This window comes from Carcharodon carcharias, chromosome 8 (genome assembly GCF_017639515.1).
Source record: "Carcharodon carcharias isolate sCarCar2 chromosome 8, sCarCar2.pri, whole genome shotgun sequence".
In the NCBI taxonomy this organism is placed as follows: domain Eukaryota; kingdom Metazoa; phylum Chordata; class Chondrichthyes; order Lamniformes; family Lamnidae; genus Carcharodon; species Carcharodon carcharias.
Genome location: NC_054474.1, coordinates 164305198 through 164330163, shown reverse-complemented (window position 1 = coordinate 164330163; position 24966 = coordinate 164305198). Strand labels below are relative to the sequence as shown.

Here is a 24966-nt window from a genome sequence, read left to right as displayed (position 1 = left end):
CACTTGGAAGTAAAGCAATTATAATCCAGCAAAATGATTCAAAACTCCAGTCTATTGACCTGGCCTGGTAGCCATGGGAAATGCCTTAGGCAGCAATCTACTTTTCCTGAGTTCAAATCATGAAAGAGAGTATATGATTCATTTCTCTTTAGAATAAATTATCCTTTGGCTGCACAACCAAGAACACAAGTGCCTTCAAAATGAAGGAAAAGAAGGATACCCACAACTTTTTATGATCAAGGGCTGTCAAGAAGATATAATAATGTCTATAATGTAATTGGACATTATCTTAAAATAGAGTTTAGTGGTGCCTGTGTCTATGTGCGTGTGTCTTAATTGGATTAAAGCCATCTGGTCTAGAGGCTTTGATGTATAGAAGAGAAGTAGGTTTGAAATGGTAATTAGATAAACATAGGGTAATAGGTGGTGAGATGTAAAGGGGGTAATTTGCATTTTTAAATAGAGCATTCAAAAGAGTGGGTGGAATATTACACCTAACCAGATGAAGATCAGAAACAATGTTGTTATTTTTTAAAAAGCTTACTAGTAAAGTGGGTGTTATGAAAGGGTTTTCTTGTTAGAAGATATAAAGTTTAAAAAAAAAACCTAGTGATAATGAGAATTGGCATTCAAAGAGAAAAATGTGTACAAAGGAAGAGAAGGCTGTTGGTAAAAGGAGGATGGATTTGAAGATCTAAAACCCCCAGGCTGTAAGCCTCAAGTCTATCTGCAAGGACCCAGAACTGAAACAAAATCACTTTGAATGGGAGATAAAAACAAAAAACTGCGGAAGCTGGAAATCCAAAACAAAAACAGAATTACCTGGAAAAACTCAGCAGGTCTGGCAGCATCGGCGGAGAAGAAAAGAGTTGATGTTTCGAGTCCTCATGACCCTTCAACAGAACTAGGTGAATCCAAGGAAGGGGTGAAATATAAGCTGGTTTTGAAAAGTTTATGTTTCCAAGATATGTTTCCAAGTTTTCAAAACCAGCTTATATTTCACCCCTTCCTTGGATTCACCTAGTTCTGTTGAAGGGTCATGAGGACTCAAAGCATCAACTCTTTTCTTCTCCGCCGATGCTGCCAGACCTGCTGAGTTTTTCCAGGTAATTCTGTTTTTGTTTTTTCACTTTGAATGGGACTGTCCAGGCTGTGCTTTGCCAGGGTCTGTTTAAATCTGTGTGTTTTACTGTTGCCTTACCTGAGAGTCAGATTAATTAGGGGATTTTTGTAGTTATTATTGTAGTAATCTTGTAGACTTGTGTGTGCTTACAATCTTTCATTAATTTTTCTTCATCTGTTCATGGGATGTGGGCTTCGCTGGCTGGGCCAGCATTTACTGCCCATCCTTAGGTGCTCTTAAGAAGGTGGTGGTGAGCTGCCTTCTTGAACCACTACAGTCTGTGTGGTGTAGGTAGACCCATAATGCTGTTAGGAAGGGAGTTCCAGGATTTTGAGCCAGTGACAATGAAGGAACGGCAATACGTTTCCAAGTCATGATGGTGAATGACTTGGAAGGGAACTTCCAGGTGATGGTGTTCCCATCTATCTGCTGCCCTTGTCCTTCTAGGTGGCAGTAATCGTGGGCTTGGAAGGTGCTATCTAAGGAGCCTTGGATAATTCCTGCAGTGTATCTTGTAGATGGTACACACTGCTGCTACTGTGCATCGGTGGTGGAGGGAGTGAAAGTTTGTGTTGTGGGAGCTGCCCTCATCCAGGCAAGTGGGGAGTATTCCATCACACTTCTCACTTGTGACTTGTGGGACAGGCTTTGGGGAGTCAGGAGGTGAGTTACTCATCGCACAACTCCTAGCTTCTGACCTGCTCTTGTAGCCACAGTATTTACATGGCTAGTCCAGTTCAGATTCTGGTCAATGGTAACCCCCAGATGTTGATAGTGGGGGATTCAGTGATGGTAATGTCATTGAACAACAAGAGGCGATGGTTGGATTCTCTCTTGTTGGAGATTGCCTGACAGTTGTGTGGCGTGAATGTTACTTGCCACTTGTCAGCCCAAGCTTGGATATCGTCCAGGACTTGCTGCATTTGGACATGGACCGCTTCAGTATCTGAGGAGTTGCGAACGGTGTGAACATTGTGCAATCATCAGTGATCATCCCCACTTCTGACCTTATGATGGAAGGAAGGTCATTGATGAAACAGTTGAAGATGGTTAGGCCCAGGACAATACCCTGAGGAACTCCTGCAGCGATGTCCCGGAGCTGAGATGACTGACCTCCAACAACCACAACCACCTTCCTTTGTGCTAGGTGTGACTCCAACCAGCAGAGAGTTTTCCCCGATTTCCATTGATTCCAGTTTTGCTAGGGCTCCTTGATGCCATACTCGGTCAAATGCTGCCTTGACGTCAAGGGCAGTCACACTCACCTCACTTGGGAATTCTGCTCTTTTGTTCATGTTTGAATCAAGGCTAATACAAGGTCAGGAGCTGAGTGGCTCTAGCTGAACCCAAACTAAGCATCAGTGAGCAGATTATTGCTAAGCAAGTGCCGCTTGATAGCACTGTTGATGACCCCTTTCATTACTTTACTGATAGAGAGTAGACTAATGGGGCAGTAATTGGCCGGGTTGGATTTGTCCTGCTTTTTGTGTACAGGACATGCCTAGGCAATTTTCCACATAGCCGGGTAGATGCCAGTGTTGTAGCTGTACTGAACAGCTTGGCTAGGGGCACGGCAATTTCTGCAGCACAAGTCCTCAGTACTATTGCCGGAATATTGTCAGGGCCCATAGCCTTTGCAGTATCCAGTGCCTTCAGTCTTTTCCTGATATCACGTGGAGTGAATCAAATTGGCTGAAGGCTGGCATCTGTGATTCTGGGGACCTCCAGAGGAGGCCAAGGTGGATCATCTACTTGGCACTCCTGGCTGAAGATTGTTTAATTTTGTTCTCAATGTTTAAGAATGTTTAATTTAGTTTTATAAAAAAAACCTCTTGAGACTCAGTAGTCTTCTAACAACTGAATTCAAAGCCTGCATCTCGAAACTAACAAATTGCAAAAATGGGTTATGACAGTTGTTTCAAGTTTACTCTGGGATTTGAACAACTCAGCCTTTACTATCAGCTGTGTCATAATAGGGCTGTGTAAAATGAACAGGTTTTATAGCTCTTCTCCACTCTTTGCAGGAAGATGGCTAACTCCAGGTAAATAAAAGAAAAGGTAAAATAAAAGGAAAACCTCATGGTTTTGACTGCTTATTTTCAAAAATTGAATCCGGAAGACCAATTTTGCACCACACTGAACTGTGCCATGAACATTTGACATCATTATTGCACTAAATGTGCAGCTTTGGGAAGAAAGTCAGGAAACACATAATTTGATACAGCATTGAGAGCTTTAATAACTACAATGGTAACAGATATGAAGTTACAGTACAATGTTGACAGAAGCACATTATTTTAACCATAATTTAAAGTAAAATTGATGAGTTCATGATTATTTGATTGGGAACTACTAAAACACAAACTCTTGGACCAATTCCTTTCAAACATTAACATGAAGAGCCATTCGCTATCAGATATATAAATAAATTTGCATCCTTGTGAAGCAAAAGAAAAAGCAGCTCGCAATAGCAGCATGTATTGTGCACTCAGTAAGATGAAAACAGCATCAATGGCAGCTAAATAGTGTCACAATTAAAAGCTATCAGATGAATGTGATAACCTGTCAAAAATCATCCATTGGAGCTGACGAGAGAATTATTCTACAACTCAAAAATCAACATATAGCGATCATTTTTCAACTTCAATGCTGCCAATGGGGAGTCGCCTACATGTTAGAAATTCAGGGCCATGTGATACGTAGTTTTTAACCATGAAAATTAAATGTTTAGGGAATCCCATGCATTATGTTTGCCTGGTGTTCCTCGCTGGACGTACAAAGCCAGAAAATTACCACCATGGTTCATTTGCATTTGTACAACACTCTACACAGCTCATGCTTTACATGTCTCATGAACTTTACAGCCAATAAAGTTGTAATGTAGGAAACACAGCAACAAAAAGGACATCGACAATAAGCCTTTGAAATAGTGCCATGGGACCTTTTATGCCTGTCCGAGGGGGCAGAAGGGACCTCAGTTTAAGGTCTCATCTGAAAGAGGCCATTTCTGACAGTGCAGCACACCTCCCAGTACTGCACTGTAGTGTCAGCCTAGATTTTTGTGCTCAAAACCTGGAAAGGGACTTAAACCCGGAACCTTGTGACTCAAAGGTGAGCATGCTACCAACTGAGCCACAACTGACACTATCTGAGTAGTGAACCGGTAGTTAACCCCAAGCCATTTTGGGGTTTGGTAATGCCATTAGAATGAAGCTGGAACAACTTATGATCATGAGCCATGGGATTTTGCATTCCAATTTAGTAGGTAATATTGTATAATTTAATGACGTGTTTCTATGGTAATGGGAGTTCTGTTCCTGGAGGCCATCAAAAAGAGGGAAATCCACACAATAATATATCATTTGGACATCTGTTGGACTTCAGTGAATAGAAAAGGTGTTCCACTAGAAAATAGTAACGTGATAACTTGAAGCACGTTTTCCTTAAACAAGGAAGGATTTTTTGGGGCAAGGGGATGGTTATGATTGTCGAGGTCAGCAACACATGTGCAGAACGGAACACTTTTTCTACTTCACACTCTTTCAATACAAAGCTGCACAAAATTACACAAGACCAGATCACAAGACCAGATGAAAAGGAGAACTTTATTCCGCTCAATAGGCCTCAACTGCAAATTCAAAAAAAGCTCCCCCGTGAGGGTCACTGTGCTGACTGCCTGTCAGGCGTTAGATCTCAGATAAATCAAGAACTTGTTTTGAACTCAAAAATTATTAAAGCCAACCAGTTCAACTGTGCACATCTGACACCAATTCCATTTCTCTTCATTCTCCCTTGCTCAGGCTAAAATCAGTCATACATCTCACCCAAATGGCATATCCAAAACTGCTTCTCACCTCTGCCACTAAATACACTGCCGTATCATTTAAAATGCTGCCACCCCAAGGGCTTATTTTATTTGAACACCATCCTCCCCCTTGCCAATCCAATTGGAATTCTGTGGGGCTGTATCCAACATACCCATCAACCCCACCTTGCCCAACATCCACCAGCTCCTGGATCACCAGTATTTCAAAATCAAAATACTCACTTTTCCACAGTCTGACCTCAACCTGCCTCTGATTTGAATCTTGCTAGCTCATGTCCAGGAGGTCTTGTGATGCAGTTGGTAAGGTCCCTGCCTCTGAGCCAGAAGCTCTGGGTTCAAGTCCCACTCCAGGACTTAATGACCAAGGAAGATGCATTCATAACGTGGCCAAACAGGTTGAGTACATACATCAATGGCAAGCAGTAAGAGTGGGAGAGATTCCTGGTCAGCCATGTGATGAAAAGAAATTGGAGCCTCTACCATCACTATCCATAGCTCCACATGCACTATCCTTGCAAGTAAAAGTGTAAGAGTTGCCACAGCAACTCAGACGCCCTCGTGGGGCTAGTTGGCTGGTCGGTCAGTGTGGATCAAATTGGTGCCAACAGGACAGGATGGAATCGGGGCCTGCCTCCTTGCCCGACCTGCGATGGAGATCGTGGCATTGTGGGTTGCGCCTGCCTTTTGGCAGAGAACTCAAGAAGATGCTCGTGTCCTGTTCTTTTTTTCCGTTCTATAGACTTTGGCTTACTGTGTATACATTCCTCCTGTCTCTCTCTTCCTCCCACACCCCCAGCTGCATATTTCACTATCAGTGGCAAAGCCACCAGCCATTATATAGGCCAAGTGAGTAACAAATTACTGGCAGTTGTGCACCCATAGCCATGAAGAACAGGAGCATGCTTTCTCTTTCAGCTTTTCCAATGTTACATAGAGTCGCCACAATGCTGGTTAACCACCTTTAACATCAACCATTGTTTTGGTTTTCTTTTGGATTTGGTCAGTGGTTTTACAACTCCAAGGGCGAAAGGGCATAATCCTTTCTGCCACTAACCCTCCCCATTTCTCCAGGCTGCAGACCGGCACCAACACACACTAGCTGGGTTCCCACTGAGGACAGGAGCATACCAGACCAAATTGCCCAAAGCTACGTACATATGAATAAGGAGCAACATTCAGACCCTCAAGCCTGCTGCACAATTTGATAAGATCATGGCTGATCTGATTGCGGCCTCTACTTTCCTGTCTACCCACCCCCATGCCCTTTGACTCCCTTGTCATTCAAGAATCCATCCACTCAGCCTTAAAAATATTCAAATGATCCTGCTTCCATTGCTCCCAGGGAAGAGAATTCCACAGACTAATGACCCTCTGAAAAAAATTCTCCTCATCTCTGTCTTAAATTTGAGGCCTCTTATATTTAATCCGTGTCCCCTAGTTCTAGCCTCACCCACAAGAGGAAGCATCCTTTCAGCACCCACCCTGTCAAGTTCCCTCAGGATCGTATATGGGGAGATGATGGCATAGTGGTATCGTCACTGACTAGCATTCCAGAGGCTTAGGGCAACGTTCTGAGGACCTGGGTTCAAATCCCGCCATGCCATTCAATAAAAATTTGGAATTAAAAGTTTAATGATGACCATTGCCGATTGTTGTAAAAATCCGTCTGGTTCACTAATCTCCTTTAGGAAATCTGCCACCCTTACCTGGTCTGGCTTACATGCGACTCCAGACACACAGCAATGTGGTTAAATACCTCCTGAACTAGGGGTGGGTATTAAATGTTGGCCAGCCACATCCCATGGTTGTACAAACATATATAATCGAACAAAAAAAAAATGCAGGCCCAACTTATTCAACTTTTCCTCATAAGATAACCCTTCACCCAGAAATCAGTCGAGTGAACCTTCTCTGAACTGCTTCCAATGCAGTTATATCCTTTCTTAAATAAGGTACACAGCACTCCATATGTGATCTCATTAGGGTTAATATAACCTTTCTGCTTTTACATTCCATTCCACTTGTCTTCCTAATCACTTGCTGTACCTACATGCTAACTTTGTGATTCATGATCTCTGTACCATTCTTCTGGCCAAAGTGGACAAGTTCACATTTTCCCCAATAATACCATCTACTACATTTTTGCCCACTCACTTAACCCAACTATATCTGCTTGCAGACTCCTTATGCCTTCTTCACAAATTACTATCCTACCTATCTTTGTGTCATCATCAAATTTAGCAGCCATACATTCAGTACCTTCTTCCAAGTCTTTGATATAGATTGTAAATAGTTGAGGCCCCAGCACTGATCCTAGTGGCACGCCATTGGTTACATCTTGCCAACCGAAAATAACCCATTCATGCCTACTCTGTTTCCTGTTATCTAACCATCCATGCTATTATGTTACTTACTACACCATGAGCTCTTACTTTGTGTAGTAACCCTTAATGTGGCACCTTGTCAAATGTCATCTGGAAATCCAAGTACACCACATCAACAGTCCTCCTTAATCCTTGTTGCTTCCTCAAAGAACTCTAATAAATTAGTCAAACACTATTTCCCTTTCCCAAAACCATGTCAACTCTGCCTGGTTTCAATGAGATTTTCTAAGTGTCCTGCAACAACCTCCTTAATAACAAATTCTAGCATTTTCCCTACGACAGATGTCATGTTAGCTGGCCTGTAGTTTCCTGCTTTCTGTCTCCTTCCTTTCTTGAATAGTGGAGTTATATCAGCTATTTTCCAAGCTGACTGAACCTTTCCAGGATCTAGGGAATTTTGGAAAATTAAAATCAATGATCTACAATCTCAGCAGCCACCTCTTTTAAGACCCTAGGATGAAGCCCATCAGGACCTGGGGACTTGTCAGCCTTTAGTTCTAATAGTTTTCACCGTATCCTTTCCCTGATAATTGTAATTGGTTTAAGTTCCTCCTCCCTTTCACCTCTTAATTTATTGGGATGCTATTTGTGTCTTCTACGGTGAAGACAGACACAAAGCATTAGTTCAATGCATCCACCATTTCCTTATTTTCTGGTATTGATTCCCCAGACTCACTCTCTAGAGATCAATGCTCACTTTAATTATGCTTTTCTCTTTAAATATCTGTAGAAACTCTTACTATCTGTTTTTATATTTCTTGAAAGCATTCTCTTGTACTCTAATTTCTCTCTCCTTTATCGTTTTTTTTGATATTCTTTGCTGTTTTTCATTTTCTGTCCAATTTTCTGACCTGGCACTAATCTTTGCGGGATTGTACACTAACTTCTTTAGTTAGCCATGAATGATGAGTTCTCCTAGAGTGTTTCTTTTTCACTGGAGTCTTTGCTGAGTGTTATTATGGAATACCTTCTTAATTGTCTTCCACTGCATCTCTACTGACCTACCTCTTCCTCAAACTTCCCATACCCTTCATATCCTTATAATTGCCTTTAAGTTGAAAGCACTAGTCTTAGATCCACTCTTCTGTCCCTCAAATGGAATTCAAAATTCAATCATGTTATGACCATTGCTTCCAGGGGGCACCTTAACCATGAGGTCATTAATTAATCCTGTCTCATTACACATTAACTGGGTCTAGAATGTGCTGCTCTAAGAAACTGTCCTGAAAACACAGGCTACCTTTGCCATTCTGATTCGTCCAATCTATATGTAGGTGAAAATCACCCATGATTTTCGCCATACCTTTCCCACAAGCCCCCATTATTTCTTCCTATATACCCCATCCTACAGGGTAGAATTGGATTGAAGCTCAAATTTCAGTGGGTCCTGCAGCATGCTAGTTATGTGACTGCACTAGTAAACCAGAGATCTGGTCCAATGATGCAGGGACATGAGTTCAAATCCCACCATGGCAGCTGGGAATTTAAATTCAATTAATGAAACAAAAAGCTAGTCTCAGTAATGGTGACCATAAAACTACCGTGCTATTGTAAAAGTTCATCTGGTTCACCAATGCCCTGTAGGGAAGGAATTCTGCTATCCTTACCTAGTCTGGCCTATGTGTGCATAAAGACTCACAGCAATGTACTTGACCTTTAACTGTCATCTGAAATGGCCCAACATGCCTTTCAACTGTAGTCAGGAAGGTGACTCACCACCTTCTCAGGGGCAATTAGGGGCAGACAATAAACACTGGCCTTACCAACGATGGCCACAACTTGAGAATGAATGAGGAGGGTGCCAATGCAAGGCATCTCCTAGTGCCATATAGTTGGAATATCTCATCAAAGCCAGTGCTCAGAATTGATCTGTTAACTTTGGAAGTAATGCCAGGAAATGTACCCTCCAAAACCAATTCACCATTGAGAGATTTAGCCTGAATAACTATATTAGCAACAGATTTGACATTACACGTGTTGAGAAAAGCATACTACGTTAACCACAATTTTAACATGTCACAAGCAAAGTTAAGGATTCATTATTATTCGATTGGAAGCTACTTTTACATTAAAAAACTTGAAATCTCTTAGTCAAATCATTTTAAAATTACACAGTGGGATAACCAGAGTACAGAAGCTGAGTTTTTTCATCTATTACATACAATAAAAATGTATCTGGGGTTGAAATCGGTATAGGTCTTGAACATTTCAAGGGAAGTGTAGAACTTGGGTGGTTCCTATGCCAAACCTCAGTTTCTGCTGTTATTTTGCAATATGATGTGGTTATGATCTTTCTCAAGTGCAAACGAGGTTTCTTTTTGTGAGGTTCAGAGAAATGTCTTATCTCTTAACCAAAAAATAAGACAATGTGGACAACACAATCGGCAAAAAAGAACTTGCTCATCCTGCTTTCTACCCTTAATGTCACCATTAGCTAATATCACCACCATCAACACCCCTTTGTCCTTTTGTCTATGACATCTTTGGTAACCTCTCCTTTGCCTCCACCTATCACCGGTCCTCTATCCAGCTCCACCTGTCCCACCCCCTCTTTCAAACAGCTTATGTTTCACCTCATTTTCTTTAGTTCTGATGGAGAGTCATACAGACTCTAAACATTAAACGTCTTCGTCTCCGCAGATGCTGTCAGACCCGCTGAGTTTTTTTCCCCCAGCTATTTTTGTTTTTGCTTCAGATTTCCAGCATCCGCAGTATTTTGCTTTGAGCTAATTGGGAGGTTTTACTCTACAATCTATGGATTCCGTGCTATGGCTCCGAACCTTACTGGATAAGGAATGGAGGTGAGCGGAGAACTGGCACAAATAACCCGAAGCAAAACCACGAAGCGAGAGCCAGATGGCAGGGCGCCCGTCGCCCTGAGCGTGGCTGTCAGTAAACAGGTCAATGTAAACACTACCCCACCCCCATCACAAACCAACAGAAAGTTATCTCTTTAAAACATTAAATTAACAGCATTAGGCCCAACGTGCCTGACCCCAGCTTACCATGTCCTGAATAATGTCACCATAGTTGCCGTTGCCACCGATCCAGCGGGGGGGGGGGTACATTCACTCTTCACACGGACCCCCGCTGCCGCATCCTCAACCGAAGGGAAGAAAAGACAAGTCCAAGTTTGAGACGGCCGGAAATGACGGAACAGGATCGCCGCACCTGCGCGTTCGCCAGTATCTGAGTCGGCGAGCTGGGCGCGGGGATAATGCGTCACTACCTGCACCGCCTCTCATTGGTCACGCTCCGATGACACCACTCGAGCCACAAGGTGAAATACGCATGCGCAGTTATTGCTCGCTTTGTTTCGTTTTTTTTAAAATCAGGAATACAAACGCAGGAGCTGCTCTGCGCCCTGGAGTGAGGCTAGGATAAAGAAGGCGACGAAATATTTTGTTTGACATGAACGGAAAAAGAGACAGAGAGACTTTTGTGAGCCTGTATAAATGATGGCGGTGCCCTGACTCATCCACAGGCGGTTGTGCGCATGTGCATGACGGTACTGGCCTGAAGAGAGCGAGAGAGAGAGAGAGAGAGCCGGGCGGCCAGTCGTCCTCGGGGGAGGGATGGGAAAAATGGGATAGAGCCTGCGGAGGCTGGAGAGGACGATGGCGGAGGTCAGAGGGGTAGCCGATTGAGAAAGTACAGCTCTCTCTGTGGGCAAGAGACGACGCTGGAGTTAGCTGGAGCCGGCAGCGCGACAACTGCGTCTGTCAGAAAACGGGGGGAGAAGAGTCACGTGGGGGGAGGAGTTAGTGGGAAGGGTCAGGTGAGGGGGAGGAGTTAGTGGGAAGGGTCAGGTGGGGGGAGGAGTTAGTGGGAAGGGTCAGGTGAGGGGGAGGAGTTAGTGGGAAGGGTCAGGTGAGGGGAGGAGTTAGTGGGAAGGGTCAGGTGAGGGGGAGGAGTTAGTGGGAAGGGTCAGGTGGGGGGAGGAGTTAGTGGGAAGGGTCAGGTGAGGGGGAGGAGTTAGTGGGAAGGGTCAGGTGGGGGGGAGGAGTTAGTGGGAAGGGTCACGTGTGTGCCAATTCTCCCCCCCACCCACCCCCGCTGCAACTGGGCAAGTGAGAGATCAGGACAGAGAATGACTCCTGAAGAATACAGACCATTACTGGGGCCAACGACTGAGCGGGACACCGAGGAGGAGCAGTATTTTCAGTGAGTGTCCCAATGACGTTTTATACAGACATTACATTGCTTTCCCCGAGTATCAGGGTAAAGGGGGGGAGGGTGATGGGGGAATTGTTGGTGTTTGTGACAGGATGAAGCATGAGGGGGCACAGATTTAAAGTCATTGGTGAAAGAAGCAAAGGTGACATGACAAAAAAAAACATTTTCAAGCAGCAAGAGGTTAGGTTAGGTTCTGGAATGTGGTGGAGGCAGATTCAGTCAAGGCATTCAACAGTGAGTTAGACAATGTGCAGGGTTATGGGGAGAGGGCAGGAGCCATGGCACCCAGTAAGTTGCTCATTCAGAGGGCTGGTGCAGACAGGATGGGTCACGTAGTCTCCTCTGTGCTTCTGATTCTGTGTCCCAGTTGCATTTTATTTATACTTTACGTTCACTGAGTTTGCCAGCTGATTTTATATATTATATACGCAGTTAAGATTTCTAAGTCCGGGTGTGACTCTTCAGATTCTAAAGAGGAGTCGTTTTGGACTCGAAGCATCAACTCTGCCCCTCTCTCCACAGATGCTTCCAGACCTGCTGAGCTTTTCCAGCGTTTTCTCTTTCTGTTTCAGATTTCCAGCAGCCGTAGTATTTTTGCTTTTATGCTTGCATTTTATACGTCCTTTTCGTTACTTCCATTGAGTGTCCAAACTGCATTTTATCTTTTGCCATTCATTCAGCATGTGCCAACTTCATTCTATACCCACTGTTAAGATCATGCTGAATAATTTTCATCAGATTGTGTCTCTCTGCAATAGTCGTTGCAGGAAGGTTTTCAAGTTTGTTTGCCCCCCTCCCTCAATCTTGTGAATTAGTTACTGACATGTAAAAAAATTTAATCTTTAGTATTCGATTGTATAGTGCTTTGTTCTGTTTGTTTAAGGTGTTGCTTCAAACTGAGAAAAGCAATTGTGATTTCAAGGTAGTATCCTCTCTCTGGAGTATCAGAAATCGCAGCACGTATATTAGATTTCCCTTGTAAGTGTATTCATTCAATGAGGCAGGGTTAAGTAAATACAAAGAACCCTGTAGGCAGGAGCTATGCTTCCTATGTTCCAATGTAACTACAATCTGACATCTAGGAGAAGATAGTAATGTAGTGATAATGTCATTGGACTAGTAATCCAGAGGCCCAGGCTAATGCTCAGGGGACATGGGTTCAAATCCCACCACAGCAGCTGGTGGAATTTAAATTCAATTATCAAAATCTGGAATTGAAAACTAGTCTCAGTGATGGTGACTGTGAAACTATCATTGACTATCAGAAGAACCCATCTGGTTTACTAACACCCTTTAGGGGAGGAAATCTGCCATCCTTACCCGGTCTGGCCTACATGTGATTCTAGATCCACGGCGATGTGTTTGACTCTTAACTGCCCTCCAAAATGGCCAAGCAAGCCACTCAGTACAAGGGCAATTAGGGATGGGCAACCAATGCTGGCCTTGCCAATGATGCCCAAAACCCATCAAAGAATTAAAAAGAAACTCTCACCCTATGTTTTAATGTCTATGGTTTACAGCTACCATTCACGCCTTGATGCATACCCAATTGCATTTCACAGTGGCACATTGATGGCAGTGTACCCATTCTTAGGTTGGCTAAGGTGTCATTGACCTGTAGTGCAAAGAAGTCTGTGTGCCAGTGTCTAGCATGTGATTTTGCTGGATTCTCAGAGCTATCATCATCAGCATGAAAACAGTTGTTCCTGTTGGCCCTCTAATGGGAATGGAAGTAAACAAACAGAGTTTGCAAGCTGTGCACATACTTGGACCAGCATAAAAATAGTTGGGAGAAAGATCTGACTCTCATTTAGAGAACATCCTCATATCCTGAGGGTCTTCCTGGTACTTCAAATGTACTCAAAGTTGCAACTATTGTAATATAGACAAACACAGCCGTCAAATCGCACAGTCAGATCCCAAAAAAACAGCACCATTTTGTTTGTTAGCGCTGCCGGTTGAAGGATTTAAAAAGCAGCCAGGACACTAGGAGACAGTCCCCACTCCATTTGGAAATGGTGCCATGAAATCTCTCAAAGCTCCCTGAGAAGGCAGTCGAGGCCTTTGTTTAACACCTGATAGACGGCATATCCATTGTGGAGTACTCCAAAAGGGTCTCAGTCTTGAAGATATACCCAAGTCTCTGGAGCTAGGCTCAAGTCCTCAACTCTCACGCTTTGAAGCAAGGATACTAGCACTGAACCAAGTCTTTCATCTGAGTAGAGTGGGGGGCACTAAGCCCTGCCTCAGCTACATTATCTTTGCTTGGTTACCAATTCCTAACATCAGCTTCTGGGGTCGCTGGGTCTACTTCCTGATTCATCTGCAATCTTTATCACTCAAATGTCCCCTTAGTCTGAGACGTTCATCTCCATGGGGACTGGGGAAGTAGAAATTTCAACAACAAAAAAAAAATCATCTACCACAAGTTAGGAGGCCCTTCATCCTTTATTGTCATGTTATATTAATGAAAGAATCGCAACACAGTGAATTTTTAAAAAGCAGCAACTACAAGTGGTGCAAATTAAACAAAGCTTGATGGTCTTTTTCAAGCTGCTGATGTACAGATTTGAAGGTGATCGGTAAAAGAGGCAACATGAGGAAAACCCCTTTATTTAATGCAGCAGTGGTTAGGATTTAGAATGCCCTGCCTTCTAGTGCAGTGGACACAGGTTCCATCATATCCTTTGAAAGGGGGATTGAATACTGGAAGCAGGAAGCGTTAATGGGGATATGGGGAAAGAGCAGGGAAGTGCGACTTAACTGAATTGTTCGTGCAAAGAGCCGCAGGTAAAGCCGCAGCTCGATAAACTGCATGGCCTCCTGTGCTGTACTATTGTATGATTCTGTGGATCTGTACGTAGTTAATATTTTCTTTGTAGTCAAATTATTTTTTTTCTTGTCACTGTGAGAAAAGAGTTTCATCACGCGCAGATTCAGGTCCGGGGAGAAGATTGCTATTTTAGAGTTAATACCCCTGTTCAAAAGAATTACGTGGGAAGAGCAGTATTTATTTTTTTAAAATGCATCCTTTAAAGTCTCGGCTGCAGCATCTTTAGGATGTCTCGGTTTTAGTGCACTCATCAATTTTCCTCGCCCACAACCACTACAGTTTCTTTTCCCTTTTTTTTTGCCTTTTACGATTTTCTCCCCTCAGCAGATTAGTGGACTGTGAGATGTGGCATTGAGTCATGCAGGCCAGGAGGGACCAAGCTTTCGTTACTTGGAGTGTTGGATAATGGAGTCCTGGAGTTATACATCACAGAAACAGGCCCTTCGGCCCATTGTGTCTGTGCTGGCCATCAAGCACCTATCTATTCTAATCCCATTTTCCAGCACTTGGCCCGTAGCTCTATCTGCTATGGCATTTCAAGTGCTCATCTAAACACGACTTAAATGTTGTGAGGGTTCCTGCCTCTACCACCCCCTCAGGCAGTGAGTTCCAGATTCCAGCCACCCTTTGAGTGAAAAATATTTTCCTCAAATCCCCTCTAAACCTCCTGCCTCTTACCTTAAATCTAGGCCCCTTGGTTATTGACATCTCCGCTAAGGGGAAAAGTTTCTTCCTATCTTCCCTATCTGCACCCCTCATAATTTTGTACACCTCTATCAGATCCCCCCTCAGCCTTCTCAGCTCGAAGGAAAACAACCCTAGTCTATCCAGTCGCTTCAAAGCTGTAATTCCCCAAGCCCAGGCAACATGCTCTGTAATGGATTGTGGAGTCGTGTTGATTTTATTCCTCAGCTATAATGGAAAATGGCTGGTACTTCATCCTAAAGGTTGCATGGTAATATTTAATTGAGAATTATGCTCTCTTGTTCTAGATTTCCCCCATCAGTGAAAATATCTCTTAACCTATCGATTTCCTTAATCATTTTAATAACTTTGATTAGATCAACCCTCAGCCTTCCAAATTTGAGGGAATTCCAAGCCAGTTCATGCAATCTGTCCTCAGTTTAATTCTTTGAGCCCCTTACTCCACCCTTGTCCAGTACAATTTTCCTGAAGTTTGGTGCTCACAACTTAATGTAATACAGCTCTTCATCCAACTTGGTATGTAGGGTGTAGTTGCACAAGGTGTTGAATGGTCGGTCATCACCTGCAGGCATAACTTTTATTGTTTATCGGAGAACAGTGTCTGACATAGCATACACGGATGCTAAGTGGATATTGATCTCATGCATACACTTTTTTTAATACCCTTCCTACAATTCAAATACTGGTTTAGTAACACTCAACAATCGCTGGCTTACACCCAAAATCCATTACCCAGTTACACAGCTATCTTGTGCACCACATCCTTGCTTGTGCAGATTTCAATCTTCTCCCTTTCAACATCCATTTTGACTGTTGAGGCTGTTGTCAGATGCAGTTGCTGTAACGTGAATGAATAATGTGCCTGTGCAAAAACATTTTATGTCCTTAATGGTTAATGGTCCCTGTGAAGCCTTTAGCAGAGATGCTAGTTCTTCTTCTCCTGTTTCCAAAATTCCAAATTTAACACTGACCTTAGTTCCCATGCATTGTTAGTTGTGCTCTATCCCATGTTCTTGCCAGTGGCTAGCACCCATCTTTCAGCAACTTATTCTCAGCTTATTTCCATGATGCTGTTAAACAGATGGGTTAATACTAAGGAATCACCTGAAGTAGCTTAAACTATTCATCTCATGTTCCAAACATTACTCCAGATAAGGTCTGTGTAACTGAAGCACACGTTGCTTCACTTATGAATTTCAATTTCCACGAGATAGACACCAACATTCTGTTAACCTTTTTGAATATTTTGTAGCCATGTACTTAGCTTTTAGGGATTTTAGTACATGGATACCTAAATCCCTTTGTTCCTCCACAGCTCCTAATCTCTCACCATTACGAAAATATTCTATTGTTTTTATCATCTCAGATCCAAAGTGGATGACCTCATACTTCCCTCCGTTGACATAAATCAATTACAGCTTCGTACACTCACCATGTCGTGTATATCTCTTTATGACGTGCTGCTCCCATCTTCGCCACAACACATTCTGCTTCCTAACTTAGTTTCATTTGCAAACTTGGAGACACAACGCATCCAAGTCATTAATATATATGGTGAGAAGCTATGGTTGTGGTACAGATCCCTGGAGAACACCGCTTGTCATATCCCACCAATCAAAACAACCCCTACTTTGTCTCCTACCTCCTAACCAATTAGAAACTCATGCCTCAAGGCTTCTTCCAAATCCATACTTTCTAATTTTTTGAAAATAATCTCTTGTATGGCCCTTATCAAATGTCTTCTGGAAGTCTACATGGGCAACATCCATAGACATTCCCTTATCCACCATGTTAGTGCCCTTCTCACAAAATTTGACCAGATTAAATCAGACCATGCCCTCTCCTTCACAAACCCATCCTGACTCTTTGATCAACTGATACCTATCTAAGTGCCATTACAGATTTCAGTAACCCCCACAACTGATACCAAGCTGACAACTTTGTGGTTACCTGATTTCCCTGTCCCTCTTTCAATAATGGAGCAGCACTTACAAGTTTCCAATCCGGTGAACAATTGTAAATCGAGCTAAATATGGAAAGTAATCTGTTGAAGGGTCATTTGGACTCGAAATGTTAACTGTGTTCCTCTCCGCAGATGCTGCCAGACCTGCTGAGTTTTTCCAGCTGTTTTTGTTTTTGTTATGGAAAATAATGTAGTGGGTATCTTCACGGTAGCTAGTAAACAGTACAAATAATAAAGTGATTGTGTGAAATCATTGATGAAATTAGTATATCTAAACCATAGAATGAATGCACCGTTAACCTCCAGGCTCAACATGTGACTCACTATTCAGAGTTGGACAGATCTGTAAACCAAGAATAAAAAAGCATTGATGTTACATTTCATTGTTAAAAGAACAGATAACAAGATCTTCACATGGCAATTGACTGGGAATATGCCAGGAAAAGTCAAAGCAGTGTCCCTGCCTGTGGGAAAACTAATTGACTCGTCATATTTGGGCTTTTCATTTACCTCGTACTGACCTCTGGAAGAGAGCTTGGAACAGATCTTCTCCCCCTAACAGTGTTGGATTGCTGTGGATTAGTCTGTCTTTAAGTCACTTCAAATAGGCAAAAATCCATCAAATGTGTTGAAAAGATGCTGCAATTCCAGTATGTTGGCTGTTATCTCCAATTATACAGATTTTTACTTTTGAATGTTTATTAAAACGTAAAGTGCATCAGAGAAAATGCTTTGAAGGTGTATTTTTAAATGGTGAGTTTCACATGCTATCTCCTCTTTTTATTGTTCTCTTAAATGAAGTGTTCAGAGACATTTTTCTCATGCAAGGAGCACTATATAAATTGCAAACATGTTGAAAAACTTGGGAATTCAGAACTTTGTTAGCAGCTGTAAAGAGAAACGAGAAATAATGAGGGTTTAAAAACAAAAATAAAAACAAAAAACTGCAGATGCTGGAAATCCAAAACAAAAACAGAATTACCTGGAAAAACTCAGCAGTTCTGGCAGCATCGGCGGAGAAGAAAAGAGTTGGCGTTTCGAGTCCTCATGACCCTTCAACAGAACTGTTCTGTTGAAGGGTCATGAGGACTCGAAACATCAACTCTTCTTCTCCGCCGATGCTGCCAGACCCAATAATGAGGGTTTGTTGGGCTATATATTCTTAATCAGAATGAGTTTCATAATGTGTGTGTGTTCTCCCTCAGAGTTTTGTTCATTTGCACCAAATCACTGTTGGATCAGCTGATTATGATTCAGCGGTCTCACTTTCTGATGCACGGGCTTTATGTTGCGATCTTGTGTTGAATAACTACAAAAATGTCAGTAGTTGAAGCTCATCCCAAAAAAACCCCTCCCCTGCTCCAATGTCTCACATCAACTAATTTGTGTACAACGCATTTGAACAAAATCAATAGCTTTATTAAGCCTGTTGTTATTGCACTTACATGGCAAAAACCAGGCGGTAAAAGATTGATCCTACAGGAGCATAAATTGCACTCCAATCCGTACATAACTGATGCCCATTTCAATCAAATGCATCAAGATGCAATTGGTTTTGTAGTACCTGTGTTTCATATTAAAAATGTCACTGGAAGGTGAGAAGAACGTTTTGATATTCCAATCTCCTTGCTTGTAGCATGTTGATGGCAGGATCTCTAATCTCATTCATAATGGATTTGATATTCACAAGCATTGTGTAGCGTCAGTACTTCCTGATGTTAATGTATGTGGCGTATATGTTTCATTATATACTGTCTCTTAATTCAAAGTTGCTTCTCGTGTTTGGTAATTTAAATGTTTAGTTCAAATGTGAATCATGATCAGTTCCTTATGTGGTCTGTGTAGGCCTATCCCTCAGATTACTGATAACTCCAGCAAATTCTCAGCTCTGAGTTTGGAAGTTTTCATTCATGTAGCTTGATGCTAAAACTCTCTCAAAACGTTATGGTAGCCTATTCAGATTCTTCGATCACATTTTCCTGAATTTTTAACCAACCATTCCCTCTAAGTTTCCAGTACAATGCAGCTCATTCTGAAGATGAGAGTTTACGCTGCTGAAAATTGGTATCCCGATTGGCCAGACTGGTTTCCCATGCAGTCGCGGCTCTTCGCCCAGAACAACATTTATTGTGGGGGTTTTTTATAAACTGAGCTACTGCTCATCCCTATCATGTACTAAAAGGTTTATCAGCTGCAGCCTACTACTGTCTCCCTATCCTGCTCAGCAAGTTGACTTTCGAAGCTAAAATTGTATTGGTACCAACACTTAACGTATTACAAAGGCAGAGAATGGGATGGAATTGTAAGGAACTGCCATCTAATCGGGGGAAAAGAGTACAAATTTTCTAATCTTCTTTAGATCATTAGTGAGACCACTTACAAGCACGGTGATCAAAATTATGGGTTTAAAGGGAAAATGACCATTTTATATTTAGATTGGAGATGCATAGGAGCTCTGGAACTTAGGCTCTAACTTGTGAAGAGAGGCTTGGAGAATTAAATTTGGTTTCCTGAACTGAAAAAGAAGAGAAAGCATAATTCAGGTATAAGAAATAGAAAATATCCATGCAAGATTATTTGACTTGGATTCGATGCACAGAGCGAATGAAACTCAACGGCCTGGATTTTTGATTAGGTAATAACGGTGGGTCTGGCACTTTTATAATGGAGTAAATCTGGCAGCAGCTTCTGGAATCTGGAAGATGCCATCTGATAACCTGCTTCTCCACAGTGTTCGCTATAGTGGTCCTCATCAAAGGCACAGCTCCGAAATTAATGCAACCCCCGAAGTTGGGCCACCAAAGACTCAAGAAAAAGTTAGGCTGGTGCATTCGAAACTAAGTGAACTCTTAATTGCGTGAGAAGTGATCATTACGACCAAACAACCTCTCTGGCCCTGAAAATTTATTTTTGGAAGTGCCAAGTTTCATTTCTTCAGAAGTCAATTCATTTTGAAGCTTTTATAAACAGTTAAACTTTTTTTTTAAACGTTTCTTACACCATCTTTTTCACTTTCTGTCCATGCTTTAGAATTCTGTGGGCTCAGTGAGGATTCCTCAATCTGATTGGTTGAAGAGCCTCGCTGTTTCTTGCGCTGCTCGCAGACTCCACAGATGCACTTTAGAGGGTGCTGCACTGGGGTAGACACTGGACTTGAGCAAGTCCATACTCAGAAGTCTGCAAAATCTCTGGGTGGCTGTGAGCTGTTGACTGCAAAATCTGAAAAAATATTTTGTTAAATCAAGTGATCAAATCCCAGGAATAAACTGCAATCTGAACATTTAATCTTCTACATAGAGGCTTTTCAGCAAGCTAACATATTTCCTCCTCCTGGGATAAATTAGGCACTTCATCAGGATTTCAATTCTAGTTTCTCGACAAAGGTACTTTACCTTTCATGCTTAGGCTGCAAATAAAATACTTATTAAAATGGCAAGATGGAAGACAGTTCTAAAATGTACTTCGTTCCAGTCACAAGGTTAAGTATCCTTTCTTTAATAGATAATAAAAGTAAACATAGCATGGAGGTCAAAACTAATTTCCTCATGCTCATGTAATTGCAAGTGCAACACTTGTAACTGTACAGCCATAACATCGCATTATTGTACTCCTTTCCCTCACTCGCCATTGAAGGTAATGCCTGTTTCTGAAACAGAATTGGGTTTAGCTTTTGACTTTCAGTACTGCACATCCTTTGACTCAAGTGTATTGTAAAATATTTTTAGATCAGTGTTTTGTTCTGGCACGTTTAAATAATCTTTCATTCTTTTTCAGCACCAGCTGATCCAATAGGACAGAATCCACTGCACATTCTCTCACTGGTCCATTTTTCAACATTTAACATCATTTACACGTAGATCTTTCCCACTAGAATGCAGAAAAATAATGGAGTCTAGTTCAATTTGGAAAGTAGACATGCCTGAAAATGCCTCTGTTACACAATGACTGAAATTATCACTATCAATAAATAGAGTTTCAAACAGGGCACTTTATAATCCATTTTCCTTAGTTTTTGTAAAATTCTTGCCTTTGAAAACAGTAGCACACCGACATCAAAACTCCTTTCTCGCACACATGGTTACTTCTCCACAGGAAGCTCCAAAGGAGCATTGGGTCAGGGTTGTGAACAGACACAGGCAGTATGTTCTCCAATGAATTGAAAAAGGAAAGTATTGTAGCTGCAGACTCAACTCAATGGTACTCGGCTAGCAAGTAACTGTTTAAACCACCACTCTAAACCTTTAGTCCTTCCCTCTGCTCATATCTGATTCTTTCGAAGGTGCTCTGTGCTCCTGCAAATCTATGTTTTCATCAAAACGATTCTCCTCTAGTTAAATAGCAGATTTTGTGTATGGTAAAGAAATCCTGCTTGCCATTGCCCCAAAATAATTTAAGCTGTGACTCTTGAGAGATGAGCAGTGAATTTTGCACTCAGCGTGTGTGTAGTTTACAGTGTTTGTTTCAGTGTTAGATGCTCAAATCTTCAAACCTTTCTGGATTAAAAGATGCCTTGGTTTTCCTCTATTTCCACAGTAATGTGTGCAACAGAAATCTGTACCTGGCTACGTTCGCTGCTGTTTTGGGGCCTCTTAGTTTTGGATTTGTCCTTGGTTACAGTTCTCCTGCCATTCCAGAATTGGAAGCTACTCCAAACCCATACCTGAATCTTGATTCCACTCAGGCTTCCTGGTTTGGGGTAAGCATCTACTTAAGAATCTATGGGATGTTCTTTCAACCGTTGCATGTGGTGTAGTTGGGCCAATTCTTTAAATATTCCATTTTTAGTCCCCTTAACTGGTGTACTCTTCCTGTTACTGAACTTGGCATAGGAATGTTTGATTTTCCCCTTTAATTTTCCATTCATCCCACCCTGCACCATCTAACGTTGGGACGATTGCGGTGGCGGTTAACATAGGTTTGGCGAATATACTGTTCAGACAGAATTTTTAGGCAGCTTATTTATCTCCTCCATTTCCACGCTTCCTCTGTCAGTCAGCCTTTGTGGCATCGTACTATGCTCCCAGCTAGTCACCTTTTTGACTTATTTGGAATACGGAAGTCTAGAGCTGCACGTTGGATTTTTTTAACGTGAAGATTTACACCACTTTGCATGTAGAAACTGTCTGAATTCAGAGTGAATTAACCTAAATTGGTTGATTACATGAATGCTTTCCCTTATTGAGAGTTGTGTGTGTTTACAGCCCAATTAATGTAAGTGGAAGAATTGAAATTTAAATGTTTGTTTCAGTAAAACGAAATGAAAGTAAAATTGATTTCATTGGCTTTTAACTTCTTTGTAGTCCTTGGTTACGATAGGAGCAGCCGTGGGTGGCATAATTGGAGGCTGGATTATTGATAAAATTGGCAGAAAGCCGAGCCTGATGATCTGTGCTGTTCCCTATGTTGCTGGGTTTACGATGATCATTGCAGCACAGAATGTCTGGATGTTGTATGGTGGTCGAGTATTGACTGGAATGGCCAGTGGCGTGACCTCGCTTGTTGTGCCAGTAAGTACAATATGTCCACGCTGAGCTAGAGTGGGCCGTATTCACGTAAAAATCTTGGAATTGTTTGACAAAAACAGCCCATTTTAAATCTGTAAAAAGGCAGTATGCAAAGTAAATTTCAGCCACATTCATTTACTTACTATATGTGATCTCCCCCCAAACCTAGTCCGGTTCCTGTATCCCTGACAGTTCCAGCAGTTGGGATGCGTGAGCGATCATTCCTGCGATGCTTGCTCCCGACACTATTTTGTGACCTGTAAGGGATGCCAGAACTGTATTAGACTAATTTAGTAATTACTGGACAGCTTGGCTTAGATGTCCTTTTTTTTTCCAGTTACTCAGCACTTAATCGTTTGTGGTTAAAATAAAATTATGATACATTGCAAAAATTCTATATTTGATAGGGGCATTGAGTTATTTGCTGCAGGCTGATCTCCTGTATAATTGCTCTGTACAAAAAGATTTTAGAACAAAGTAAAAGGCCAAACCAATGAACAACACATGGCAGTCACTCAATATGTAATGAACTCCTGTATTTTACCAATTACCCGAATTTTCTCCTGCTCTGTGCCTATCTGTTCTCTCAAAGATTGACAGTGGAAATGAAATTAAATTGCCGCCTCTTAGAAAACTGCCAAATGATGGTTAAGTTAAAGTGAGACGTGGCAGATGATTAATTTTCACCCCATCAGAAACCCTTAAGATAAATGAATTGTAGTTTTCTGCAGACAGCTTTACTACAATTGCAGCCTCAAGTGAGGCGTCTCCGTATTATTTTGTATATTATCATATCTGAAGTCAGCCAAGGCCGACAGCCCGAGGAGCAAAGTGCGGACTCAGTGACCGAATGGGGACTGGATCATAGCAAGAGAACAAGACAACAAGTGGGTAATTGTAACTTAACCTGGAGTGGGGAGCTTTGCAGCAAATAATTCAATGTCTATTTTTGCTTATCATGTGCCTGTTTACACCCTGTCCATTGTTATTCATCTGCTCAAAGTTGGGTGCAATGCAAAACCAGCACCTGACCCAAATCCGCCTCCTTCTTCTGATGAGTGAACTCAGTTAAAGATCCGCACCCCCCCCCCCGCAACCCCCAACGAGTTGCTCCCTTGATTGAGAGTTTCGCATGTGTTTGGCCTTTGCTAACCATGCCTTTCAAATCACAATCTAGTAACAGTTCAAAGGGGCCATGCTGTTGACCCTGATTTGCTCAGATTGCACAACTTAGTTGGTAAATCATTATGAGTTTTTGAATTATATTGGACAAGGGCAAGGAAAAATATGCTGAATATGGAAAGTTTAACTGCATAAAAATTATGTCGTTTTAGTTTTTATGTTTTGTGATCTCTTTTGTACATTAAAATCTTACTGGTCCGTCTTGATCCAAAAGATTATAGCCCATCAACTCTATATGGTTTGATAGGAAGTTGTTCCAAGCCTGGAAAAGGGTATTTTATTTCACACACTTCACATGATCACAGCTAACCTCTGCACGTTCATTTCAAAGTACCACAATTATTAACCAGGATTGTCTGCATCTGAGCAATTCCATGACTTTTCGACCATTTCAAAATTCTTCACAATTTTGTGAAAAAACAAAAATGGCTTCTATTGCAGCTTTTCTTTTTTACAAAATTCAGTTGGTGGATGCAATACCAAACTTTCCAAATAAGACCATAAGACATAGGAGCAGAAATTAGGCCAATCGGCCCATCGAGTCTGCTCCACCTTTCAATCATGGCTGATAAGTTTCTCAACCCCATTCTCCCACCTTCTCCCCATAACCTTTGGTCCCCTTACCAATCAAGAACCTATCTATCTCGGTCTTAAATACACTCAATGACCTGGCCTCCACAGCCTTCTGTGGCAATGAATTCCATAGATTCACCACTCTCTGGCTAAAGAAGTTTCTCCTCATCTCTGTTCTAATAGGTCTTCCCTTTACTCTGAGGCTGTGCCCTTGGGTCCTAGTCTCTCCTACTAATGGAAACATCTTCCCCACGTCCACTCTATCCAGGCCTTTCAGTATTCTGTAAGTTTCAATCAGATCCCCCCTCATCCTTCTAAACTCCATCGAGTATAGACTCAGAGTCCTCAAACATTCCTCATATGTTAAGCCTTTCATTCCAGGGATCATTCTTGTGAACCTCCTCTGGACCCTCTCTAGGGCCAGCACATCCTTCCTGAGATACGGGGCCCAAAATTGCTCACAATATTCTAAATGTGGTCTGACCAAAGCCTTATAAAGCCTCAGCAGCACATCCCTGCTTTTATATTCTAGTCCTCTCAAAGTAAATGCCAACAATGCATTTGCCTTCCTAACTACCGACTCAACCTGCAAGTTAACCTTAAGAGAATCCTGGACTAGGACTCCCAAGTCCCTTTGCACTCCAGATTTCTGAATTCTCTCCCCATTTAGAAAATAGTCTATGCCTCTATTCTTCCT

General features: G+C 42.0%; 2 protein-coding genes across 7 annotated transcripts in view; one reads left to right on the top strand and one right to left on the bottom strand.

Annotated features, from left to right (window-relative positions):
- fbxw2 (F-box and WD repeat domain containing 2) overlaps window positions 1–10495 on the bottom strand; it is a 38725-nt gene extending 28230 nt beyond the window's left edge. For 4 of the 5 annotated variants that reach the window (XM_041193591.1, XM_041193592.1, XM_041193593.1 and 1 more), the window contains exon 1: window positions 10339–10494. The gene's annotated coding sequence lies outside the window, so the exon portion shown is untranslated. Of the gene's footprint in view, window positions 1–10338 lie in introns of all 5 variants that reach the window. The other variant, XM_041193596.1, reaches the window with a different exon arrangement.
- Window positions 10496–11389: 894 nt separating this feature from the next.
- slc2a8 (solute carrier family 2 member 8) overlaps window positions 11390–24966 on the top strand; it is a 29492-nt gene continuing 15915 nt past the window's right edge. Inside the window, exons 1-3 of one of the 2 annotated variants that reach the window (XM_041193589.1) lie at window positions 11390–11497; window positions 21544–21706; window positions 22311–22517. In XM_041193589.1, the coding sequence (XP_041049523.1) occupies window positions 11424–11497; window positions 21544–21706; window positions 22311–22517 (444 nt within the window). In that variant the 5' untranslated portion in view covers window positions 11390–11423. The remainder of the gene's footprint in view (window positions 11498–21543; window positions 21707–22310; window positions 22518–24966) is intronic. The other variant, XM_041193590.1, reaches the window with a different exon arrangement.